General features: G+C 39.8%; 1 protein-coding gene across 11 annotated transcripts in view; it reads right to left on the bottom strand.

The window, feature by feature from the left end:
* The window catches only part of LOC126337031 (tyrosyl-DNA phosphodiesterase 2-like), a 126,777-nt gene that overhangs the window by 6,718 nt on the left and 92,072 nt on the right, over positions 1 to 27,987 (bottom strand). For all 11 annotated transcript variants that reach the window (XM_050001361.1, XM_050001408.1, XM_050001383.1 and 8 more), the window contains one exon: positions 24,590 to 24,760. In XM_050001361.1, coding sequence (XP_049857318.1) covers positions 24,590 to 24,760 — 171 coding nt within the window. The remainder of the gene's footprint in view (positions 1 to 24,589; positions 24,761 to 27,987) is intronic.

The raw sequence follows: 27,987 nt of genomic DNA, 5'->3' as shown, positions 1-27,987 counted from the left end.
AGGTTTGCCTTTTCTTAATCTTTCTTCTAAGATAAGTCGTAAGGTCAGTATTGCCTCACGTGTTCCAACATTTCGACGGAATCCAAACTGATCCTCCCCGAGGTCTGCATTTACCAGTTTTTCCATTCGTCTGTAAAGAATTCGCGTTAGTATTTTGCAGCCGTGGCTTATTAAACTGATAGTTTGGTAATTTTCACATCTGTCAGCACCTGCTTTCTTTGGGATAGGAATTATTATATTCTTCTTGAAGTCTGAGGGTATTTCGCCTGTCTCATACATCTTGCTCACCAGCTGGTAGAGTTTTCTCAGGACTGGTTGTCCCAAGGCCGTCAGTAGTTCTAATGGAATGTTGTCTACTCCGGGGGCCTTGTTTCGACTCAGGTCTTTCAGTGCATGAATAGAACACCGAATTTTTCAGAAGAATTTCTATAAAGCCAAAGTATGTGGCAAAGATTACCATGATTGGCTGCATGATTAAATTTGCTCCCTACTCCACCACTACCCTCTGCGCACTCATCTCACAGTTCTCATCTTGTGGCCAATGAGAAATACAGGCCACGGCATGTGAACGTGACGTCACACTCAGCGTCTTTTTTTGTTAGTGGAAGCAACGTGTGTATTGCATTTCTATTTGGTATTTTGTTTTTGGTACTACAAAAGTGAATTCTAACTAAGTGCATCAACAGAATACGTATGTGTATGTGTAGTGGTGATACATCCACAATTTGTTATATTTACAGTGGTGTGTGCGAAACATTTATAATTGTACGCAAGATATGTTAACCTCAAACGCATCTTCGTTTACTACTTTAGAAGATTCTAACTGTCTGTGTGTGTTTATCCTGAAATGATTTAGAGATCTTAAACTTCACTGTAACTTCGACGTAATGCATTGAAATACTGTTTCATTTTATTTATAGAACTGTAACTCTTGAAATGCCACATTGATGTAGTGTGTTCGGCTGTTGGTTGAATTATGATTCCGAAACTGAGAGAATGACTATATTTTCTTTGCCATCTGATGAGAGTCAATGTGCCCGGGGGCTTCGAAATATCCCAACAGACTTAACCAAACTAACATGGTCAAATGTTTGTGTAAAACACTTCGATGAATCATATGTAATTCGATGGGACATAATTATGGACAGAGGACAACTGAAAGAATTTCCCAGAATAATCCCAAAACTCACCGAAAATGCTGTGCCAACTATTTTCCCCAACACTCCCTCATACTGTTCTAAATCAATTACAAAGGTGAGGCGTCTTGCTGATGCGGAAGACGATAATCTTCAAAAAGCTACTCAGGACAGTATTGATTCAAACAACTTACACCTCCAACAAAATTCACTTTCGTGTCTCAAAGACGTTTCTGTGTGGCTAGAAGGACAGAAAATTTGCAGCAAAAAATGGTATGTGATTAGAGGTGATTGAAAATTGCATACCTGTCTTTTGGGATTAGACAGGAGAATACCTTGTGTTACTGCATTCATCACTTTTAACAGTGATTTGAGCTTTAGGGTAAATGTTAGTGAAGGAATTCATTTTGCTATTAAGGCATCCATCAATGATGTGAAGAAAATAACTTCCATAAACATTTTAGAAAATGTAATGTCAATGGTTGTGCAAGTGGAAATTTTGCCTACTGTTAGAAATAAATTAAACTGTGCTGTCAATTGCCTGCAGACTATCCCAAACTATGATGAAAATGCGGACCTGAAATTTACTGTAGAACAACTTCATGTATAACAAATCTCCAAAACAACAGACACTATGGCAACGAGACCATGACGGGATGTACATACAAGCAATGTGGCACTGACAGTGCGTACAAGGCCTTGAGGAAATGTGATTTAATGCTTTAACCCCACCCACAAACCCTGCAGAAACTAATTTGTAATTACCAGTTAGTCGCTTCATCAGTTCAAACGAGTCCTTATTTAAAAAAACAGGGTAAAATATCTTTTTTAAAAAAACATGAATTATTAGCATCTCTTTTGTTAGATGAGATTTATGTGCAACCACAGCTTTCATTTAAATCTGGCTCAATACATGGGAGTAGGTTTTTCATCCTGAGATGTGTGCCAAAACAGCACAGGTTTTTATAGTTTCCTCTATTGTGTAAATATGTTGATGTTGTAGCAATTATACCAGTAGCTACAATGACAAGTGAAGAGCTGAAATCTTTGATCAGTAATGTTCCATGCATGGTGGAAAGAGTGGGCTTCAAAGTTGTTAGTCTGATAACAAATAACAGTGGTGTAAACAGGAAGGCAGATGTGTCTGCTTGTGTCTGTGTATGTGCGGATGGATATGTGTGTGTGTGTATGTGCGGATGGATATGTGTGTGTGTGTGTGTGTGTGTGTGTGTGTGTGTGTGTGGTGGAGTTATTAGGATAGAGAGACTGTTGTATAAATTCATGTTGTACAGAAAGCATAAAGATAAAGAAATTTTAATGTTTATCAAATAGTGCTTGTTGCTGATTTTTGGAAACTACCTGTAGTACACTGTTTGATGATAGTTTATCTCAGGTGTTGCAGATGTAAGCCAACAAACACATGTGGGTACATTCAAAAAGGTTTTAAATACTACTGTCCTGGACACAAGGCCCCTTATAAACTGAAAATGTCCTTTCAATTTGAAAATTCATTTCCTTTTATCCAGTCTCTTCTCCATCACTTCCTTCTATTTGTAACTGTAGGTGCTGCTTTGACAGTTAGGTGGCCAGAAGAGAAGTAAACTGGTAATCCAAGATGGTAAATGTTCACTTTTATATTTGAGCTATTTAGGATATACAGTAAGCACAAAACGGGAAAAAATACAGAACTTATATTGTGCATTTTGTAGTGCCTTCTTCAGACACAAAGCAATATATATACCGACAAAGTGTACTTTTTTGTCTTCGCACCCTTGTGAATGTCTATTAAAATTTACTACACAGTCAGTACGCCAAATAGAAATTTTTCCATTGCGGAAAACACTGAAGTGATGTAGCAGTTCTTCCAAAAAAACTAATAACCCTTATTCCATAAACATAATATCTGCATCACCGCTGACTTCCTCAAGAGACAGGTAAGTGACAAGTTCTTGTCAAACTACAAGTGAGATTTTAGTTTTTGGTGGAGCTGACCGCCAAACAACTGCATAAATATGTTAAAACTTACTTTTTTGCACAACCTGTTCGAGGAAACCTCTTCCTCATTATCAGGCGCCTTTTTCTAATTGCAATGAATAAAATATGCCCAAAAAATACAGGTGAGAATTCGCTTCTGACAATTTGATACATCGGATTTGTTCAAATACAAGAACATAATAATTCCTGTCTTATTAGTATTTAATAGAAGCAATTTTATTATGTCTCATAGAGACAACGTGGCATTTGTGCAAAACAGGAAATAATTTACGTCTATTACATTCAGGTGATCGTCCTACAAGTCTTGTCAAAACTATGGCATAATACACAACTTCGTCAAAATCATTCTGTAGAGATGAGCATCTTCTGTAATTAAATTTTCACTCATTAAAAATGAAACACCTTAGAGAAAAATCAGCAAAATATATCAGGAAAAATATCGGTTGCTGACGTTCTCTTTCGTGTAAACAAAGGTGGTCTACGTATATTTCTCTGCGCCTTGCATGAATGTAATCTAGTATGGAAATGCCTACGACATGTATCTTTTAACTTGTTTCTATCACAGTGATTTGAATATTTTGCTGTCTGGTAGAAATGTTCATATACTTACAAATAATGTTATGAATGGAATTCTATGTGGGAGCCTGTCGAAAATTAGTTATTTGTAACTGCATTTTAGAAAAAATTCTGATCACATTCTTTCCTTTCATTCATGCAATTATTGTGTGGTGTAATTACTTTAACGGTAACTTGGAGACAAAAATGAACCACAAACAAAAAATGTCTAAAACCAGAAACATCTACCATATTTACTCGAATCTAAGCCGCACTTTTTTCCGATTTTTGTAATCCAAAAAACTGCCTGCGGCTTAGAATAGAGTGCAAAGTAAGTGGAAGTTCCGAAAAATGTTGGTAGGTGCCACCACAACTAACTTCTGCAGTCGAATATATGTAGCGCTACACAAAGATAAATACTGGCGCAAAAGCCTCTGGGGAGGGGGGGGGGGGGGGGGGGGGGGGAAGAGGAAGAAGAAGAAGAAGAAGAAGAAGAAGAAGAAGAAAGGAAGATGGAAGACAAGCTTTTTTCTCCGCCCCGTGTTTCGACCACTGCACAACAAAGTAAATACAAATTCCGTATTGTTCATCTTCGAATGTAGCAGCATTTCAATGTACTACGAAAATCCGACTGGCAAGACTGTTTGGAGTGATTGTCAATATGGCACTGTGTGTGTGTGTGTGTGTGTGTGTGTGTGTGTGTGTGTGTGTGCGTGTGTACACCTGTCCTTTTTTTCCCCTAAGGGAAGTCTTTCCGCTCCCGGGATTGGAATGACTCCTTACCCTCTCCCTTAAAACCCACATCCTTTCATTTTTCCCTCTCCTTCCTTCCTTCCTGACGAAGCAACTGCCAGTTGCGAAAACTCGTAATTCTGTGTGTGTTTGTGTGTTTTGTTCATGTGCCTGTCTGCCGGCGCTTTCCCGCTTGGTAAGTTTTGGAATCTTTGTTTTTAATATATTTTTCCCATGTGGAAGTTTCTTTCTGTTTTAAGCGGCGTTAGCGTGCACAAAAGCAAGCCATGCCGCAAGCAGCAACATGTTGTTAACACTCATTATCAGAATGCGACAAACAATGCGTGACACAGTACAGTAATGCATTTTCAGCTTAGAGTGACGTAAACAACTATAACAAAGAGAACGGCACTTATCAGCTCAAAGAAAAATAAGCAATCAATTCAAACTAGATGAAGCACGTGAAAAAGGAAGGCTACCCATATAAATACGCACGGAGCGCCCGCCGCATAGCAATTGCTACCTGGCAAAGCTTAACTGCTAAGCTTACGACTCGAACCAAACTACTGTAGCTGTAACATCATTCATTCGACCTAAATTGTGTCTCATGTTACAATGGACCAACTTTGTTTCGATTCGGAGGTGGTGCCTAAAACTTTTCTCTCCCCTTGAATTTCGAGTCTCAAATTTCAGGAGCGGCTTACATTCGGGAAAACTTTTTTTCCTCGATTTCGAGTCTCATTTTTCAGGTGCAGCTTAGATTCCAGTAAATACGGTAGACGTAAACTGGGCTTGGTTAGTAAGCTAACAAATTGAATAAACTCTTAATTGCCCTGCTGTTTTTCAGATGTTAAATACGTATGCCTACATCTGTGTTCTTGATTGCTATGTTTGGAAGTATATCTTGCATCGAAGTTTACCAGTATTCAGAAATGCAGTATGTGTGTACCCTGCACGACTTTAATTCATATAAAACTTTCATGGACGCATTTTAGAAAGAGGTGCTATCTGTTCTGAAGTGAGAAGATGCGAGGACGCTGCCAGTCACGTGACATCCTCCATGTGACGTACGTGGCATGACCTGTCTTTCTCGTTGGCCTCGTTCTCATCCAACTGATGTCACTGTTTCCCCTTCAACTCCTCTGTACTGCTGTGCTTCAGCAAATGTGAAAGATGGATTGCAATACCTTCCAAGGTGAAGGTCATATGTAACAACAAATACATATAAGTAATATCACAATCACGAATAAGTCCGATTCTTGAACTTTTGCTTTCTCCACAATCTAATGACCTCTGATGGTACTATGTCCATAACGTGTCTTACCACTATGATTTATTCTCACAACAAGAAGTACAGTAAGTTAAATACCATTATATTTCATTGAAAACAAAAATTCCAAGACTTACCAAGCGGGAAAGTGCCGGTAGACAGGCACAATAAAATAACACACAAACACACACACAAAATTACAAGCTTTCGCAACCGGCGGTTGCTTCGTCAGAAAAGAGGGAAGGAGAAGGAAAGATGAAAGGATGTGGGTTTTAAGGGAGACGGTAAGGAGCCATTGGTAAGTCTTGGAATCTTTGTTTTTAATATATTTTTCCCATGTGGAAGTTTCTTTCTATTTTAATTATATTTCATTGGTTAGACAATCAATTCTGGATTAATTTTCTGTCTTGTTTCATGTGCATGCTGCCATCTAGTTCTAAAGCTTATTAAAAGTTGGTAACATTTTTACCCTTATCTTAATATGTGAACAACAATCTAATTTCTCATTTGCAATCCATTTTTGTACATTGTTATGACCTCTCGCAACCAAATAAAATATTGATTTTGGTGTGGAAGCATGTAATATTTGTTGAAGAACAACATTTTGGTCTCTGAATGTTACCTTTACTTAAATTAGCAGAAATGTTTGTGTACAATGTTGCAAATTTATTAAAATACAGCAAGAGTTTGCAATATGACAGAATTTACTGTTATGTCCTCCCAAATTCCAGAAACAACAAAAATTTTAAGCAGAGAAATAGACTGTTACAATGCCTACTTTATAGTTTCTCGCATTTCCGTTGCACTAGTACCACAGAAGCCATATATCATGTGATTGTGAAAAGGAGGTCAATACTTTATTGATCACTTTGCTGTATCAGGAAAGCTCCAGCCTGTTCAAATGTATCATTTGCTCAGCCGTAGTCCTGCAAATTCTTCAAAATAAATTTGCATGTGACCACAATAGCCAAAGTTTCTTCTGTAAATGTAAGACGAGCCCTAGAGTAATTTATCAAAAAATGTAAAAAGGTTAACTTCAGAAGCAATAGTTTAATTTGTGAATATGACACTATTTTTTGAATGATGAATTTGGGGGAAAAAAACTGCACCTCATAATTGGGTAAATATGGTAATTCATGTGAGACTATTCCTTCAGACTGCTCACTTTCCATTAGTTTAGCTTAACATAACATAACATAACCTAACATAACCTACCCAACTTGGCATGAAGCCATCAAAATGATAGCTTTTGCAAACAGCAGAAATAATGGAGTAACAATAATTACACATACATAAAATGTTATATACTGCAGTTGCTGGATCGTATATCTGTTAGGTATTTGTGCTGCACTAACTTTTCATGACATAATCTTCAAGGCCTACCTCGTGTATAAGTCTTATTGCTCTTTATAGTAATAGCGGATTTTTTTAAAAAGTGGATGTCAGTTGTACAACCACAGAGTTCAACCCCAAAATTAAGAAAGGGGTTAAATCATTTCATAATATACTATTTCCAGTGTTTGGCTATGAATTACCTTTGCAAGCTGGCTAAAGAGATTATGAAATTACTGACTTTTCCACACACAAAATGAATGAGGTTTGTTCATTGTACATTTTAATAGCTCTCAATTTCTGTTGCCAAGATGTATGTAACACCAACAACTACATCCACATCTATATTCTGTGAACCACCATAAGGTGCTTGGGAGAGGGTACATCTCATTGTACCAGTTACTAGGGTTTCTTCCCGTTCCATTTACTTATGGAGCCCAGGAAGAATGATTGATTGAACACTTCTATGCACGTAGTAATTATTCTAAACTTATCCTCACAATTCCTATGCGAGTTATACTTGGAGAAAAGGCGGGGGGGGGGGGGGGGGGGGGGCAGTTGTAATTATTACTAGAGTCATCACTTCTAGCCAGTTCTTGAAACTTTGTTAATAGACTTTCTCGGGACAGTTTACGTCTATCATCAAGAGTCTCCCAGTTCAGTTCCTTCAGTATCTCTGTGACACTCTCATGGATTAAAGAAACTTGTGACCACTGTGGCCATTCATGCTGCCCTTCACAGTATATCGTCAATATTCCCTTTTAGTCCTATCTGGTACACATCCCTTTGAGCCTTATTCTAGAACTGGTCGCACGAGTGATTTGTAAGTAATCTTCTTTGTAGACTGATTTCACTTTCCAGTATTCTACCAATAAACCGATGTCTACCACCTGATTTACCCACAAATGAACCTATGTGATCATTCCATTTTGTATCCCTACAAAGTGTTACATCCAGGTATTTGTACAAGTTGGCCATTCCAACAGTGACTCATTGATATTATAGTCATAGGGCTGTACATTTTTTCGTTTTGTGAAGTGCAAAAATTTCATTTTTGAACATTTAAAGGTAGTTGTTAATATCTGCACCATGTTGAAATCTTACCAACATCTGACTGAATGCTTATGAAGTTTCTTTCAGACGGCACATCATCATTGATGACTGCATCATCTTCAAAAAGTCTGAGGTGACTATTAATATTGTGTGCAAGGTCATTGATGTAGAACACCAACAGCAAGGGTCCCAACACACCTGAACTTATTTCTGCATCTGACCATGACTCTCCATTTAGGATAACATGCTGTGTCCTCCCTACCAAGAACTCCTCATCCTATCACCAATTTCACTTGATACCCCATATGATCGTACTTTTGCCAATAAGCATAGGTGTGATACTGAGTCATATATTTTTCAGAAATTGAGAAATACTGCATCTACTTGACTGCCTTGATCCTAAGCTTCCATTATGTCATGTGAGAAAAGTTCAAGTTGGGTCGCACATGATCAATGTTTTCAGAATCCATGCTGGTTGGCACTGAGAAGGTCATTCTGTTCAAAATACCTCAGTATGTTTGAGCTCAGAATATGTTCTAAGTTTTCTGTAACAAATTGGCATCAACCACACTGGATGGTAGTTTTGTGGATCACTTCTACTATCCTTCTTGCAGACATGTGTGACCTGCACTTTTTTCAGACTTCTGGGTGCGGTTTTTTGTTCGAGAGATCTATGATACATTACAGTTAGAAGAGGGGCTAACTGTGATGCAAATTCAGTATAGAATTCCATCGGGCCCTGAAGCTTTGTTCAATTTCAATGATTCCAGCTGTTTGTCAACAACTGACACTAATACTCATTTCATTCATCTTGTAGAGGTACGAGGGTTAAATCGGGGCAATTCTCCTGGGTTTTCCTTCCTAAAGGAACATTTGAAAACAGAATTAAGCATTTCAGCTTTTGCTACTCTAAATTTCAGTTCCTTTATTGTTCGCTAGGGACTGGGCTCTAACCCTGATGCCACTAACGGCCTTTACATATGATCAAATTTCTTTGGGTCTTGTGAAATACCATTTGACAATATTTTGCTATGGTAGTCAGTCAAGGCACGATGCATTGCTCTCTTGACAGCCAAAGGAATTTCATTAGCATCTCTCTTATCTGTAGTCCTATACTTCGTTTTACACCTATTATCCAGTAGCCTCTCTTTCTTTAAAGGTGACCTTACAGTGACTGCATCCCTTGGATGTTCCCTCTCGTTATGAACCGTTCTACTGGTAACATATTTATCCAGTGAATGGTCAACTATTCCTTTAAACTTGGAGAAGTACAGAGGGTGGTTATGTTTATCATTGGGAACTCCAATGCTAGCAGGTGACTGAGCCCCTCAGGGAGATAGCGGGCAAGGCGGGAAAGAGTTCCAGTGTGCATTCAGTATGTTTGCTGGGAGGTCTCATCCATGATACGGAGGAGGGCTGCCAGCAGCTATCTAGCACACTGGGTGCAACCGGCTGCTTGTAGTCTCTGCACAAATGACGCCTGCCGCTTGGGTTCTGAGGCCATCTTCAGCTCTTTTCGGTGGCTGGCTGATTTGGTGAAGACGATTAGCAACGCACGCAGGGTGCAAGCTAAGCTATCGATTTGTAGCATCGTACCCAGGATTGATCGCAGCCCTCTGGTTTGGAGCAGAGTATAAGGTCTAAAGCAGAGGCTCAGACAACTCTGCGATGGTATCGTATGCAAATTTCTTGACATCCACTATTGACTGCGGAACTGTAGGGTTCCCCTTAATAGGTAAGGCGTGCACTACATGCAGGAAGCTGCTGCTAGTGTAGTGTGGTACGTGTGGCGGCACAAATGGATTTTTTTAGGTTAGAGAACCCCTCCCTTGGGATCAAAGATGACTTGCCTGTTAAATCAGCCACAGCAACCTCTAAGAATCTTGGTCCTCACTGATCAGAGATAAAAAAGATTAACCAGATTTTAATAAACTGCAGGAGCATCCAAGGAAAGGTCCCAGACGTAGTATCACTTACTGAAGGCTATAATGCACAAATAGTATTGGGAACAGAAAGATGTTTGAAACCAGACATCAATGACAACGAAATCCTAAGTTCAGATTGGAATTTTTATCGTAAGGATAGGTTAGTCGCCAATGGTGGCGGCGTATTTATTGCAGTAAGAAATTCGATAAAATCTAGCGAGGTTATCACGGATTCAAAATGTGAATTTATCTGGGTGAAACTGAGTATCAAAGAACGATCAAAAATGGTGACTGGATGCTTCTATAGACCAACTGCATCAGGATCTGTAGTTTTAGAGTGCTTCGGACAGAATTTGCAGAATATCATTAGTAATTTTCCTGATCATAGCATTGTAATAGGGGTGACTTCGGCCTGACAGGTATAGATTGGGAGTTTTATGCCATCAAAGCTGGTGCCAGAGACAGGGAATCACGTGGCATTGTTCTGGATGTCTTTTTGGAAAATTACCTTGAGCAGATAAAGAACCAGCTCATGATGGTAACGTCCTAAGCCCTTCTGGCAACAAACAGAACTGAACTTATCAAATCAGTTAACACAGAGGAAAGTATCGGTGATCATAAGGCTGTGACAGCGTCTATGATTACTGATCCTACAAGGAATGTTAAGAAAGGTAGGAAGATATATTTGCCCAGCACAGGTGACAGGATGGAAATTTCAGAATATCTCAGCAGTCAGCATCAAATATTCGGTGATGAGGACAAACGTGTAGAACAAATGGAAAAAATCCAAAGGCATCATTCAGTATGCCCTAGACAAGTACACTATGTGATCAAAAGTATCCAGAAATGTGGCTGAAAATGACTTATAAGTTCGTGGTGCCCTCTATCAGTAATGCTGGAATTCAATATGGTGTTGGCCTACCCTTAGTCTTGATGACAGCTTCCACTCTTGCAGGCATACGTTCAGCCAGGTGCTGGAAGGTTTCTTGGAGAATGGCAGCCCATTCTTGATGGAGTGCTGCACTGAGGAGAGGCTGGTGAGGCCTAGCACAAAGTCGGTGCTCCAAAATATCCCAAAAGTGCCTGATAGGATTCAGGTCAGGACTCTATGGAAGCCAGTCCATTACAAGGGTGTAATTGTCATGTAACCACTCAGCCAAAGGCCGTATGTTATGAACAGGTGCTTGATCATGTTGAAAGGTGCAATCCCCATCCCCAAATTGCTCTTCAACAGTGGGAAGCAAGAAGTTGCTTAAAATATCAATGTAGGCCTGTGCTGTGATAGTGCCACACGAAACAAGGTGTGCAAGCCCCCTCCATGAAAAAAAACACGACCACTCCATAACACTACCGCCTCCGAATTTTACTGTTGGCACTACACACACTGACAGATGACGTTCACCGGGAATTCGCCATACTCACACTCTGCCATCGCAATGCCACATTGTGTACCTTGATTCGTCACTCCACACGTTTTTCCACTGTTCAATTGTTCATAGTTAAAACTCATTACACCAAGCAAAGTATCGTTTGGTATTTACTGGCATGATGTGTGGCTTATGAGCAGCTGCTTCATCATGAAATCCAAGTTTTCTCACCTCCCGCCTAACTGTCATAGTACTTGCAGTGGATTCTGAGGCAGTTTGGAATTCCTGTGTGATGGTATGGCTAGATGTCTGCCTATTACACATTACGACCCACTTCAATTGTCGGCGGACTGTCTACATCTACATTTATACTTCGCAAGCGACCCAATGGTGTGTGGCGGAGGGCACTTTACGTGCCACTGTCATTACCTCCCTTTCCTGTTCCAGTCGCGTATGGTTCGCGGGAAGAACGACTACCGGAAAGCCTCAGTGCGCACTCGAATCTCTCTAATTTTACATTCGTGATCTCCTTGGGAGGTATAAGTAGGGGGAAGCAATATATTTGATACCTCATCCAGAAACGCACCCTCTCAAAAACTGGACAGCAAGCTACACAGCAATGCAGAGTGCCTCTCCTGCAGAGTCTGCCACTTGAGTTTTCTAAGCATCTCCGTAATGCTATCACGCTTACCAAATAACCCTGTGACGAAACGCGACACTCTTCTTTGAATCGTCTCTATTTCCTCTGTCAACCCGACCTGATACGAATCCCAGTCTGATGAGCAATACTCAAGTATACGTGTTTTGTAAGCCACCTCCTTTGTTCATGGACTACATTTTCTAAGGACTCTCCCAATGAATTTCAACCTGGCACCCACTTTACCAACAATTAATTTTATATAATCATTCCACTTCAAATCGTTCCGCACGCATACTCCCAGATATTTTACAGAAGTAACTGCTACCAGTGTTTGTTCCGCTATCATATAATCATACAATGAAGGATCCTTCCTTCTATGTATTTGCAATACATTACATTTGTCTATGTTAAGGGTCAGTTGCCTCTCCCAGCACCAAGTGCCTATCCGCTGCAGATCTTCCTGCATTTCGCTGCAATTTCCTCTGTATACTACAGCATCATTTGCGAAAAGCTGCATGGAATTTCAGACACTATATACTAGGTCATTTATACATATTGTGAAAAGCAATGATCCGATAACACTCCCCTACGGCACGCCAGAGGTTACTTTAACGTCTGTAGACCTCTCTCCATTGAGAACAGCATGCTGTGTTCTGTTTGCTAAAAACTGTTCAATCCAGCCACACAGCTGGTCTGATATTCCGTAGGTTTCTACTCTGCTTATCAGGTGACAGTGCGGAACTGTATTGAACGCCTTCCGGAAGTCAAGGAAAATGGCATCTACCTGGGAGCCTGTATCTAATATTTTCTGGGTCTCATGAACAAATAAAGTGAGTTGGGTCTCACACGATCGCTGTTTCCGGATCTATGTTGATTCCTACAGAGTAGATTCTGGGTTTCCAGAAATGACACGATACGTGAGCAAAAAATATGTTCTAAAATTCTACAACAGAGTGAGGTCAGAGATATAGGTCTATAGTTTTGCGCGTCTGCTCGACGACCCTTCTTTAAGACTGGGACTACCTGTGCTCTTTTCCAATGACTTGGACCCTTCCGTTCCTCTAGAGACTTGCGATACATGGCTGTTAGAAGTGGGCAAGTTCTTTCGCATACTCTGTGTAGAATTGAATTGGTATCCTGTCAGGTCCAGTGGACTTTCCTTTGTTGAGTGATCTCAGCTGCTTTTCTATTCCTCGGACACTTATTTCGATGTCAGCCATTTTTTGTTTGTTCAAGGATTTAGAGAAGGAACTGCAGTGCGGTCTTCCTCTGTGAAACAGCTTTGGAAAAAGGTGTTTAGTATTTCAGCTTTGCGCGTGTCATCCTCTGTTTCAATGCCATCATCATCCCAGAGTGTCTGGATATGCCGTTTCGAGCCACTTACTGATTTAACGTAAGACCAGAACTTCCTAGGATTTTCTGTCAAGTCGGTACATAGAATTTTACTTTCGAATTCACTGAACACTTCATGCATAGCCCTCCTTATGCTAACTTTGACATCGTTTAGCTTCTGTTTGTCTGAGAGGTTTTGGCTGCATTTAAACTTGCAGTGAAGCTCTCTTTGCTTTCGCAGTAGTTTCCTAACTTTGCTGTTGAACCACCGTGGGTTTTTCCCATCCCTCACAGCTTTACTCTGCACGTACCTGTCTTAAACGCATTTTACAATTGCCTTGAACTTTTTCCATAAACATTCAACATTGTCAGTGTCTGAAATCTGCCTTCTATTACTCTTGCAAAACAGATAAACCTTCCTCCCTTTTTTTTATATTCCTATTTACTTCCATATTCAGGGATGCTGCAACGGCCTTATGATCACCGATTCCCTGTTCTGCGCTTACAGAATCAAAAAGTTCGGGTCTGTTTGTTATCAGTAGGTCCAAGATGTTATCTCCACAAGGCAGTCAACAGACAAGGTCTGCCTATATGCTTTTTTGCTGTACATGCCTCTTCATGTTACCACTTCACTATCACATCGGAAACAGTGGACCTAGGGATGTTTAGGAGTCTGGAAATCTCGCGTACAGATGTTCGACACAAGTGACACCCAATCACCTGACGACATTCCAAGTCCATGAGTTCCGCGGAGTGCCCCATTCTGCTCTCTCATGATGTCTAAGGACTACTGAGGTTGCTGACGTGGAGTACCTGGCAGCACAATGACCTCATACGAAAAACATATGTTTCTGGGGATGTCCGAATGCTTTTGATCACCTAGTTTATGTTCCAAGTAAGGTTTTAAGGGACGGGAAACATCCAGCATGGTTTAATAGCCGTGTTAGGAAAGTGCTAGGTAAACAAAGAGCACTGCATCTCAGATTCAAGGTAAGTACAAATCTAGCTGAATGAAGCAAAAATGAGCATAAGGAGAGCAATGAGAGAAGTGTGCGAAGATTTTGAAAGTAAGATGTTGTCAAGTGACCTGAGTAAAAAGTCTAATAGATTTTTGTCATGTGTAAAGCAGTAAGTGGGTCAAAATCATCTATTCACTCTCAGCGACCACACCAACACTAAAATGAAAGATAAAGAGAAGGCCAAAATACTGAATTCGGTCTTCTGAAGCTGTTTCATCAAGGAAGATTGTAACACTGTCACTCCTTTCAATCATCGTACGAACATCAAAATGGCAGAAATTGATTGAACCGATTGGGGAATTGAAAAGCAGCTACAATTGCTTAGCAGTAGAAAGGCTTCAGGATCAGATGAGATACCTATAAGATTAAATAAATATGTGAAAGGACCTGCTCCCCTTCTAGCAGTCATTCCCATTTTTAAGAAAGGCCTTAAGACAGATCCACACAATTTTAGACCTATATCGTTGACGTCAATCTGTTGTAGAATTATTGAACATTTTTATGCTCAAGAATTATGACGTTTTTGGTAAATGAACATCTCCATAAAAATCAACATGGATTCCGCAAACAAAGATACTGTTAAACTCAGCACGCTCTGTTCCTCCACAAGATCCACAGCGCAGTGAACAACGGCACTCAGGTTGATGCCATGCTCCTCAATTTCAGTAAGTCATTTGACACAGTCCCGCATTGCTGTTTGATGAAAAAAAAAAAATACGAGCGTACGGAGTATTGGACCAGACCTGCAGTCGGATTCGAGACTTTCTTGCAGCTAGAACTCAACACATCACTCTTAACAGAACTAAATTTACAGATGTAAAGGAATACCAGAACTAAGTGTCATAGGACCATTGCTGTTTACAATATATATAATTTGGTCTGGTAGAAAGCGTCGATTGCTCTTTAAGGCTATTCGCAGATGATGCATTTCTCTATACCAAAGTAGCAACGCCAGGAGATAGTAAGATATTGCAGAATGGCCTGCAGAGAACTGATGAATGGTGCAGGCTCTCGCAGTTGATTCTGAACGTAAATAAATATAACATATTGTACATACACAGAAAGAGAAATTCACTACTGTACAGCGATACTATTAATGACAAACAGCTGGAGACAGTGTCTGCCGTAAAATATCTAGGCGTAATTATCCAGAGCAACCTTTAGTGGAATGACCATTAAAACAGATAGTGGGAAAAGCAGACACCAGACTCATATTCATCGGTAACTCTTAAGGAAATGTAACTCATCCACGAAAGAAGTTGCTTATAAGGCACTTGTTCACCCGATTCTTAAGTATTGTTCATCTATCTGGGATCCCTGTCAGATAGGACTGATAGAGGAGACACGAGAAGATCCAACAAAGAGTGGCACGTTAAGTCATCGGACTGTTTAGCTGACCGAGCGTTACAGAGATGCTAAACAAATTCCACTGGCAGATGTAACACGAGAGGCGTTGTGTATCACGGAGGATTTTACTACTGAAATTTTGGGACAGCACTTTTCAGAAGGAGTTGGACAACATATTACTTCCCCCACATACATATCGCGTACTGACCACAAGGACAAAATTTGAGAAATAGATAAATTAGAGGCTTAGCAACAATCATTCTTCCCATGCGCTATTCACGGTGGAATAGGGTTGGAGAGATCAGATACTGTTACCAAAAGTACTCTCTGCCACATACCATTAGGTGGCTTGCCGATCAATATGTTGTCGATACTTCCTTTACATGATCTTGCCTGTACTGAAAGTTTCAAGTTCATCATTGAGATATGACACTTAATTTTTTATCTAGTTTACTGAAGTGTGTGTGTGTGTGTGTGTGTGTGTGTGTGTGTGTGTGTGTGTAAACAAAGATGATGTAACTTCCCAAACGAAAGTGCTGGCATGTTGATAGACACACAAACAAACACAAACATACACACAAAATTCAAGCTTTCACAACCAACGGTTGCCACATCAGGAAAGAGGGAAGGAGAGGGAAAGACGTAACGATGTGGCTTTTAAGGGAGAGGGTAGGGAGTCATTCCAATCCCGGGAGCGGAAAGACTTGCATTAGGGGGAAAAAAGGACAGGCACACACACGCGCGCGCGCGCGCACGCACGCACACACACACGCACACGCACACGCACACGCACACACACACACACACACATCCATCCGCACATACACGACACAAGCAGACATTTGTAAAGGCAAATGTCTGCGTGTCTCTGTGTATGTGCAGATGGATGTGTGTGTGTGTGTGTGTGTGTGTGTGTGTGTGTGTGTGTGTGTGTGTGTATGTATGTGTGTGTACCTGTCCTTTCCGCTCCCGGGATTGGAATGACTCCTTACCCTCTCCCTTAAAACCTACATCCTTTCATCTTTCCCTCTCCTTCCCTCTTTCCTCATGAAGCAACCGTTGGTTGAGAAAGCTTGAATTTTGTGTGAATGTTTGTGTGTCTATCAACATGCCAGCACTTTCGTTTGGTAAGTTACATCATCTTTGTTTTTAGATATATTTTTCCCACGTGGAATGTTTCCCTCTGTACAATTCTGCTTGTTTTAGTTGTCCTTTGTAGTTTGGTAGACATCCCCAAAGATGTCAGGTCTATGAGGTGTTCAAAAAGTAAGGTGACTTTATATTTTTATGAAAAAATATTTATTTATTCAGCAATATTCATCTACCTCAGATACAATGCACTTGGGCCAATGCTTCTTCCAATCCTCGAATCACTACTCTTAAGCACTTTCTGGTACAGCCTTGAGTACTTCCAGCGATGAAGTTTATTTCCTCAATTGTTGAAAATCTTCGTCCTTTCATAAGTCTATTCAGTTCTGGCAACAGCAAAAAAGCGCAGGGGGGCAAAATCCGGTTAATATGGTGGCTGAGACATGATTGTCCTGTTAATTTTGGCCAAAAAATCTCTCACAAGCAACAATGAACGAGCAGGAGCATTGTCATGATGCAAAAGTCATGAATTGTTTTTTCCTCAATTACGGACTTTTTTGTGGGGACATGTTTCGCATATTGCTTCTCACAAACGTCACATAACGTCAAGGTAATACTCATTATTGACCATACGACCTTGGGGCAAAAATTCATGATGCACTAGGCCACAGTAATTGCAGGAGAAAAAAAATTTTTTTTTTTTAAATCGACAATCGAATGTATGTTGCCTGTGCAATTTGAAAAGTCACCTTACATTTTGAACAGCCTTCAAATTTGGCTGCCATTACGTCCTATACGTTGGCATCATGAGTGGGTTCCTAACTACCTGTTCTAGGTAGTTTTCAGAGAAGGCAGTTAGTAGTGTTTCACAGAATGTCTTATCACACCCACCACTAACAAAACTGTAATTTTCCCAATTACAGTATGTCGGGGGAAATTACATACAACTGTGGTTTTCTTTGAAGTTTTTGGTTACATCTTGAGACCAGTGTCAGAAGGATCCAGTATCATTTAATGCCCAACCCCGATACTGAGCCTCTGTGGATTTGAGTTTCTTCTCTATTGTCACCAACTGCGACATAGTCATATATACAAACAGTGATCCAATACTGTCAAATTTTTTTTATTCCAGTCTTTGTTCACAATATGAATTCTTTAGACGATGACCGGTTTCAGTCCGTAATGACCATCCTCAGATCTACAATATACAAATATATGCACCTAGCGGGCAGTGTGTCTTTCAACATAATACAACAATATGTATCACAATATACTCTCATATAACCAGGGAGATGTACAGAGAATACGGTTAAACGTACCTTTTTTTACACCATGTCCTAAAGTGATACGGCCATAATGGCATCGTCAAAACATATAAATATAATCAGCAGCGCATTGTCATATAGATTTAAAATAAGGTGCAGAATAGGCCGCATCATCCACACAATTATTGCAACGGGCTACTGAAGTACAGTAGCTACCAGAAATCTGTGTTTGCCTACATCATCCCTAGATGTCACTACTGTCGGCTTGGATGTAGTCATCATTTACGCAAAAAACATAATCTGATAAATACACATTATGTAAAATACATGTAGCAGACTTTTAAAATGGATAACTATCATAGAAACTAAATTGTCATACATTAAAAAACGAATACAGTTACCCATATAACATTTATAAAAGGAAATATATGAATAGAATAGGACCGATCCTTTTTATGGTGAATTTACGGTCAACAATTAATATACATATTACATTTCCTGTAGCAACCTATAAAGTGCCTATGAAAGATAAAATGTCTATATGACAGCTGAAAAAAGGACAGATAGATTATCAGTGATCTCTGTTGGGTCAGCCTCCAGGATGTTATTTAGGCGTGCACACCGGTCCTATTCTATTCATATATTTCCTTTTATAAATGTTATATGGGTAACTGTATTCGTTTTATAATGTATGACAATTTAGTTTCTATGACAGTTATCCATTTTAAAAGTCTGCTACATGTATTTTACATAATGTGTATTTATCAGATTATGTTTTTTGCGTAAATGATGACTACATCCAAGCCGACAGTAGTGACATCTAGGGATGATGTAGGCAAACACAGATTTCTGGTAGCTACTGTACTCCAGTAGCCCGTTGCAATAATTGTGTGGATGATGCGGCCTATTCTACACCTTATTTTAAATCTATATGACAATGCGCTGCTGATTATATTTATATGTTTTGACGATGCCATTATGGCCGTATCACTTTAGGACATGGTGGAGGACATGGTGTAAAAAAGGTACGTTTAAGTGTATTCTCTGTACATCTCCCTGGTTGTATGATATTATATTGTGATACATATTGCTGTATTATGTTTAAAGACACACTGCTCACTAGGTGTATATATTTGTATATTATAGATCTGAGGATGGTCATTACGGACTGAAACCGGTCATCGTCTAAAGAATTCATATTGTGATCAAAGACTGGAATAAAAATCTTGTCTATTGTGATAAAAACACCACCTCCATTTCCAATTCGCTTATACTTTTGATATACAATCAAAATTTCCCTAAAAATCTCACTGCTACTGATATCACATTTCAACCAGCTTTCTGCACCTACTGGTATGCGAGTTTCACTACTTTTTGTGAGCACTTCAAACTCCAGCACTTTGTTGCTAATACTTCGACAGTTCACCATTAGTATTTTAATACTCTCACCTGTGGGAGGTATTTCTTTCAATCTTACACTAATATTTCTGAGTTTCCTATGGCTATCGTTATCTGTATTGGATGGAGAGCTGCTTAATCTAAAAATACCTTGCATGCACCCCACACATGGCCAGCTACCCGAGTAACAGCCTCTGACTTGTAGTGCACACCTGGCCTATTTGTGGTGGACCCTACAGTTCTTGACCCTATGGTGCAAGTCAAGGTAGTATCAGCTTAGCTTGTCACAGAACCTTCAAAGCCTCTGGTTTAGTCCTACCACTACACTCAAATCCAAAGTGCCATTATCAGTTCTGGGGACAATGCTGCAAACTGTGAACTTTATTAAAGTACATGCACAAGGCTGGTCTTTTCAACCTTCCCTGCCAGTCACTGAAATAACCCAAGTATGATCGTGGAGCCCAGACGATAGGCATCATTTGCTCCAACATGCCTGATAATCTGTAGTTGATTACAACCTGTTCCATCAATGGCTGCTGGAATAGCCTCTTCAACATGTTGAGTGAGGCCCCCAGACAAATACACTGAGTTCACCTGGTATCCTTTCGTATCACTTGCTGCCATTTTCGTAAGGGGTACCATCATTCACCATAAGCCTGAACTGCCAATGCTTAATATACCCCTACCCTTTTGCATTTGCCTCCTCGACAGTGTAGTGTTATAGGCCCTTTGCTGTTCCTTATCTATATAAATGATTTGGGAGACGGTCTGAGCAACCGTCCTAGGTTGTTTGCGGATGACGCTGTCATTTATCAACTAATAAAGTCATCAGAAGATCAAAACAAATTGCAAAACGATTTCAAAAAGATATCTGAATGGCATAAAAATTGGCAATTGACCCTAAATAACAAGAAGTGTGAGGTCATCCACATGAGTGCTAAAGGGAATACGCTAAACTTCGATTACATGGCAAATCAGTCAAACATAAAGGCCGTAAATTCAACTAAATACTTAGGAATTACAATTATGAACAACTTAAACTGGAAGGAACACACAGAAAATGTTGTAGGGAAGGCTAAACAAAGATTGCATTTTACAGGCAGGACACTTAGAAAATGTAACAGATCTACTAGGAAGATGGCCTACACTACGCTTGTCCGTCCTCTTTTAGAACACTGTGGGATCCTTACCAGATAGGATTGACGGAGTACATCGAAAAAGTTCAAAGAAGAGCAGCACATTTTGTATTATCGCGAAATATGGGAGAGAGTGTCACTGAAATGATACAAGGGATTTGGACTGGACATCATTAAAAGAAAGGCTTTTTCATTATGACAGAATCTTCTCAAGAAATTCCAATCACCAACTTTCTCCCCCGAATGTGCAAATATTTTGTTTACACCAACCTACATAGGGAGAAATGATCACCATGATAAAATAAGGGAAATCGGAGCTCGTACGGAAAGATATAGGTGTTTGTTCTTTCTGCACGCTGTATGAGATTGGAGTAATACAGAATTGTGAAGGTGGTTTGATGAACAATCTGACAGGCACTTAAATGTGATTTGTAGAGTACGCATGTAGATGTAGATACTGGACAGAACAGGTTTCCCAAAACAGGTGAAGTGAGTTCCACTGGCAGCAGGACCGGTACAACACCATGAGTCCTCCGTGGTTCCCGTCCACCTAGTACAGGATGCCTAGATCTACCATTGACGTGTCACTCGCAGTCAAGTGGACAATGACAGATCCTATACCTTGTGCAGAGAAGGCAGGATCCACAGAGAAGGAAGGTACATGAGGTACCTCAGGTACTGGTATCACAGGTACTTTACTCTCAGGAGCTTCTCCAACACACCAATTCGCAGCAGCTGTCAATCGTTTGCCAATAGTCAGGGCGATTTCCAGCTACTTACCAATGTTGAAATACCATATTGGCCCACAAATAAGCAGCACTCTTTATTCAAATTTCACCCTCTAAAAGTTAGGGTGGAATTTTTATCCACTACTTGCTCTAAATAAATTATGCTCAGTCTGTAACCAGAACTAGTGGCAAGGCATTTTATTACACAACAATGCCAACTTTTACCAGTATTTTTTTGGCATTAACATCATTTAGGTCTATTGATTTGTTAGCTTACAATTTTATTTCAGTTGAATACTGATAAGAAACTTGATTTATATGCTGATATGAATTATCTTTTTTATTGAAAAGCATTGTCAAGCCATGGAATTTTTATGTCAAATGGCTCTGAGCACTATGGGAGGACTTTTTATGTCAAAACTACAACCAACAGAGGTGCCAGAAGAAAGTATGGCCTGGAGTGATCTAATGTGCAGAGTTGAGGCACTTCGGAAGAAAACTGGAACAATGTAGTTTCCATGAGAAAATCATTCAGGGAGCCACAATGTGGCATATATCCGTAACTTGTGTATGTGCAATATAACAGAAAAGATAGGACACCTATCTCATGAGAAATAATCCAACTGAAGGCCTTGGAAATAGCAAGTGTCTTAAATGTGCTGCAAGGAGAATTCCATCTAAGTACTGGTTGTTATCAGTTTACGTGGAGAAATAATTTTGCTCTCTGACAATGTACTACACTAGTACAGAGTATGCCGATGTATTTTGAGGAGAAAACGATTAACTTTCAGTGGCACGTCATTCAGTTGTGTGAAGTGTCATTCATACTCATTTCCGTTAGACACTCAGACACGCCATACATACAGAAAACTTTCCTGAAGGGTTAGTGATTTGCTGCTAAGAAAAGGGCTAGATAAAAATGCAACTGATTGTTGACCAACTGTCTACTGTTTGGTTTTTCAGACCTAGGGCAGAGCTTGCTAAGAAAGCCATGCTAGTTTTGGATGCTTTTAAAAGACATCTAAATGCTGAAGTAAAAGATAAACTTGCTACACAAAAGACAGATCTTATCACAATGTCTAGAAGAATGACGTCAAAACTACAGGTGTTAGATGTGATATTAAACAAGCCATTCAAGGTCAAACTCTGAAAAATATATTCGGATTGGCTCCTGGAAGAATCTCATGTCTTTTGCCAACCGGTAAAGATTAAAAAGACGCTTCTGTGTGAATGGATTCTTTCTTCATGGTCATCAGAGTGCACTACCATGGGGTTCAAGAAATGGCTGAATATCGAGTGCACTGAATGGCACCGAGAATGACGTAATTTGGGAAGGGAATTAAGAAATTGATGGTAGTGAGAGTGATGGAGCGAATAATACAACTGATAGTGATGAGAGCGAAAAACACAAAATAGGGTACCAGTATGTTCGGTGTCAACTTCTCGTATCATTTGTTAGCACAAATGTTTGTGGTACATAACTGCATTTTACATGCTACTAGAAGTAGATTTCAAGCTATTTTTCTATCAATTAGTATGTGGCTTATTTTGCGCAAAACATTTGTTTTATCTCATCCTCTTAAGTTAGGAATGTGTATTATATGTGGTGGTGGCGGCCTATTATTGGGCCAATACTGTACATCATTTACATTGTTGAGGTGAGAACTGCTTGTTTTAAAAATCAGTAATTTAAATTTGGTGACATTCACCTTGAGGTCCTGGGTCCTGACCACTGAAAATTGTTACTGCTATTACATCACTAGTAGCAAATGATACAGCTCCTTATATTACCTATCGTAGATTAGAACTGAGTTGTCATCTGCATAGCTTAATATATGGGAGACCAGTTTTTTGAGAAGTTAGCTATGGTTTACCGTGTCGAATGCTTTTGTCAGCTTCAAGAACGGTAATTTTTAACTTCATAGACAGGCATAGTGGTGGAAGAGAAAATGTTTTCGAAGATGCAGAATTGGAGACATTGCTGACTGAAGACTCACGTCAAACTCAAGAAGAATTGGCACGATTAGTGGGAGTGACACAGCAAGCCATTTCAAAACATCTCAAGGCTATTGGCATGATTAAGAAAGAAAGAACTTGGATCCTGTACAAGCCGAATTCAAGAGATGACGAACGGCACTTGTGTGTTTGTGAACAGTTGCTTCAGAGGAAAAAAACAGAAGGGATTTCTGCATTGCACTATGATCGGGGACGAAAAATGGGTTCACTATGATAACCCTAAACACAAAAATCATGGGGATATCCCGGCCATGCTTCCATATCGACGGCCGAGCCGAACATTAACAGCTCCAAGATCATTCTCTGCATTTGGTGGGACCAGCTCGGCGTCGTGTACTATGAGGTGTTAAAATCAAATGAAACAATCACAGGTGCTCGGTATCAAACGAAATTAATGCATCTGAGCAAAGCATTAAAAGACAAACAGCTACAATACAGCAAGGGGCATGATAAAGTGATTTTGCAGCACGACAACACTCGACCCCACATTGCAAAAGAGGTCAAAATGTACTTGGAAACATTAAAATGGGAGTCCTACCCCACCCGCCGTATTCTCCAGACATTGCTCCCTCTGGCTATCACCCATTTAGATCAATGGCGCATGGCCTGGCTGACCAACACTTCCGATCTCATGAAGAAGTCACAAATTGGATCGATTCATGGACCGCTTCAAAATATGAACAATTTTTTTGGCACGGAATTCGTACACTGCCCGAAAGATGGGAGAAAGTAGTGACCAACGACAGAAAATACTTTGAATGATACATGTGTAACCAATTTGTTTCATAAAAGCCTCAAATGTTGGGGGGGAAAAAAGGGAAGAAGAAGAAGAAGAAGAAAGCGGAAGCAAAGTTGAACACCTTGTATTATCTTGCTAAAGCTGGGAGTTAACGATATTGGGCTATAGTTTGAGATACCTTCCTTACTTCTCTATACACTGGTTTCACAACTCGAGAAATGTTTCCTTTAATGCAGTTATGTGGGTAGGTAAGAGGTTCTGAGCTTCCTTTTAAGCACTCCTTAGTAATTGCACTGGATATGACATACCATCCATGTGAAATTTTTTTTCTTTTAACATGTGTGTTTTCTTGCAATCTTGTGTAAACACACAGTAAAATTTGTCAGTAGCCACCTCTACATTCAAAAGTATTTGTCATTCACAAAGAATTAAGACAAGAGTAGAGTAACTTCACTGTACAACTGAATCATTGAATTTAAAAATAATGAGTGAAACTGATAAATATGTATACTTACATCCTTTTCCCTCAAATTCAAATCTCCACCACAAATAACAACCCTTTCTTCAGGACACGTCAACATTTCCTGAAATATCCTCTTCAACTGATTTATTCTTTCAGCTACATGGTCTGCAGTACTCTCCAAGTGAGTGTTAATGAGCAATAAATTTAAGGGTCCAATATGAGCCTACAAAAATTATGGAACATATGTTAGTAAACTGTACATAATGATACTGAGAATGCATAGATACAAGTTATGGAATACGAGTTGATTTACACTGAAACATTGTGTCTACAAGATGCCAATGTTATAGTCAAACATTTTAACAATTCTACAAATTTCTAAATTTATAAGAGACAAGCAGTACACAATAATGTAAGCATTTCCTTTCTGACAAATGTATCTTGAACCCTCATTTCCCCGTACAGGGACAGATTAAACTAATGATACAGAAACTGTAAACCTGATATCGTACAGAACCAACTGGCAGTCAGCTGCAAGCCAGTTTTCTAGTTACCTATCTCCTCAGTTCTTTAACATCTCTCTCTCTCTCTCTCTCTCTCTCTCTCTCTCTCTCTGTGTGTGTGTGTGTGTGTGTGTGTGTGTGTGTGTGTGTGTGTGTGTGTGTGTGTGCGAATAAAAACTATTTCTAAAAAGAATGCCAGTTCAATTACAGCTTTCGGCACAAACAGGCTGCAAACTATTCATACTCCCTGGAGAATACCTCGTCCCAGTGTCCCATTGAAGTAGAGTTGTAGGACTAGTTGTGTGCAATAATACATGAAATACTTTTTCTGCAATTGATTAGCTGATATTATGTTATAAATTAAAATATGGAAGTGAAAAGTACTGCACTGACAAAATGTAAGAAGCCAATGTTTTCTTAATATTGGACTCACAAGTGACAGTGAAAAGTGACAAGACACTGTTTTCTCATCACTGATGAAAATTATTGATATCTCAAAACTTCCTTGGAGTACATTCAACACTTTTTGTTTATCTGAGAATTCCCCATCCACAAGGATCAACAGCCCAGGTGCACATATCAGTATTCAGCAATAAATTATCTTCATTCACAACGAACCAACTGCTAGTACATTATACAAAAGGCAATGTGGAACAGAACGAAATCAGTTTTTCTGTGTTCAATCTTTTCTGACTTCAGAAGGAAATAGTGAAAAATGTTGTTTGGTCCCCTGACCAGTAATGCTGAATATTTCAGGCAGAAATCTGATAGCATTTGATCTTTCAAAAGCCTTTTGTCTGTTAGTGCTCAAGAGTCCTTCCATAAACAATCATATTAATAAACCAATACCATACACAGTAGCAGCGGTAACACCGGTTCCTATTAAGATCATCGAAGGAGAGCACTATCGGTGTTGTCTGGCATTTGGATGGGTGACCATCCGGTCTTCCAAGCACCGTTGGCAAGTGGAGTACACTCAGTCCTCGTGAGGCAAATTGAGGACCTACTTCTGAGAAGTAGTAGCTCCAGTCAAGAAAGTGACAACAGAAGGGAGAGCAGTGTGCTGACTACATGCCATTCCATATCTGCATCCAGTGATGCCTGTCTGCAGAGGATGACAGGACAGTCAGTCAGTGCCATTGCGGCTTCGAAGGCCTGTTCAGATGAAGTTTAGTTCAGTTTAAGTACATTAGTACTGACACAGCAGATGATGAATGCAGTTTTTCATCTCCATGTGCTGCGCTTAAGATGAAATGAGCCATGTAGTAGTTTCTGGTCCACCATGGGCATTCGTTACAGCTTCTCCTTGGGAAAAGAAGTTCTTTATCTAGAGTGAAAGAAGGGTTTCCAGTCATCTAGGGTCCAAACTATACAGCCACAAGCCCAGGAGAGGAGATGCAGGCGATGACGCGCTGTTAGCAAATGCACTCATCAGTCATTCGCTGCCATAGCCCATGAAAGCCCAATTCCACCACACTGTCCTAACGGATACATTCATCATACTTCCCACATTGACTCCTGAGGTCGTTTCATACTGTGCTGCTTGTCTGTTAGAAATGACAACTATACGCAAACACCACTGCCCTAGGTCGTTAAGTGAAGGCTGTCGGCCACTGCATCGTCCATAGTGAAAGGTAATGGCTGAAACTTAGCATTCTTGGCACTCTCGTCACTGGACCGCTGAATATTGAATTCCCTAATGATTTCCAAAATGGATTGTCCCCTGAATCTAGATCCAGCTACCAATCCGCAGTCAAAGTCTGTTAATTCCTGTTGTCAAGCATAATCACATAAAAAATCTTTTCACATGAATCAGCCAAGTGCAAATGACAGCTCCTTCAATGCACTGCCCTTTTATATCTTGCGTACGGGATACCACTGCCATTTGTTTACGTGCATATCGCTATCCCACGACTTTTGTCATCTCAGTGCGTATTACTACATTGCTAGATCAGTACATCATCCAAGTTGCACGTTGCCTATCTCAAGGCTTCCAGGGGCAGCAAAAAATTAATTTTCAGTACTTCACACATTATTGACCAAACTTAAAATGGTATGATAATCCACTCATTAAGAGGTATAACATTAAGTTAAAGATTTAACACAATAAGGCAAGTCTTAAAGTTAGGCACTAAGTATATGTCTTGAGGTAATGGTGCATAAATTACCCACACAATATTAATCAAGTATTTGAGAATGAACACTTTGTAACTTCCTGACTTTAATGTAATTTCAAACCTTTTCTAAACTTATTCCATTAGTCTATGGATAAATCACTTGCATGAATATCAAGAGCTCAGATGGAAACCCAATTCTAAGCAAAGAAAGGAAAGCAGAAAGGTGGAAGGAGTATATAAAGGGTCTATACAAGGGCGATGTTCTTGAGGACTATATTATGGAAATAGAAGAGGATGTAGATGAAGATGAAATGGGAGATACGATACTGCGTGAAGAGTCTGACAGAGCACTGAAAGACCTGAGTTGAAACAAGGCCCCGGTAGTAGACAACATTCCATTAGAACTACTGACAGCCTTGGGAGAGCCAGTCCTGACAAAATTCTATCATCTGGTGAGCAAGATGCATGAGACAGGCGAAATACTTGCCAATTCTGACGGTGGCAGGGGTAAAATACAGGGAGCGAAAGGCTATTTACAATTTGTACAGAAACCAGAAGGCAGTAATAAAAGTCGAGGGGTGTGAAAGAGAAGCAGTGGTTGGGAAGAGAGTGAGACAGGGTTGTAGCCTCTCTCCGATGTTAGTCAATCTGTATATTGAACAAGCAGTAAGGGAAACAAAACAAAAATTCAGAGTATGTGTTAAAATCCATGGAGAAGAAATAAAATTTTTGAGGTATCCTGATGATATTGTAATTCTGTCAGAAACAGCAAAGGACCTGGAAGAGCAGTTGAATGGAATGGACAGTGTCTTGAAAGGAGGATATAAGAT

This window comes from Schistocerca gregaria, chromosome 1, assembly GCF_023897955.1.
Source record: "Schistocerca gregaria isolate iqSchGreg1 chromosome 1, iqSchGreg1.2, whole genome shotgun sequence".
NCBI lineage: Eukaryota > Metazoa > Arthropoda > Insecta > Orthoptera > Acrididae > Schistocerca > Schistocerca gregaria.
This window is presented reverse-complemented; position numbering and strand designations above follow the sequence as displayed.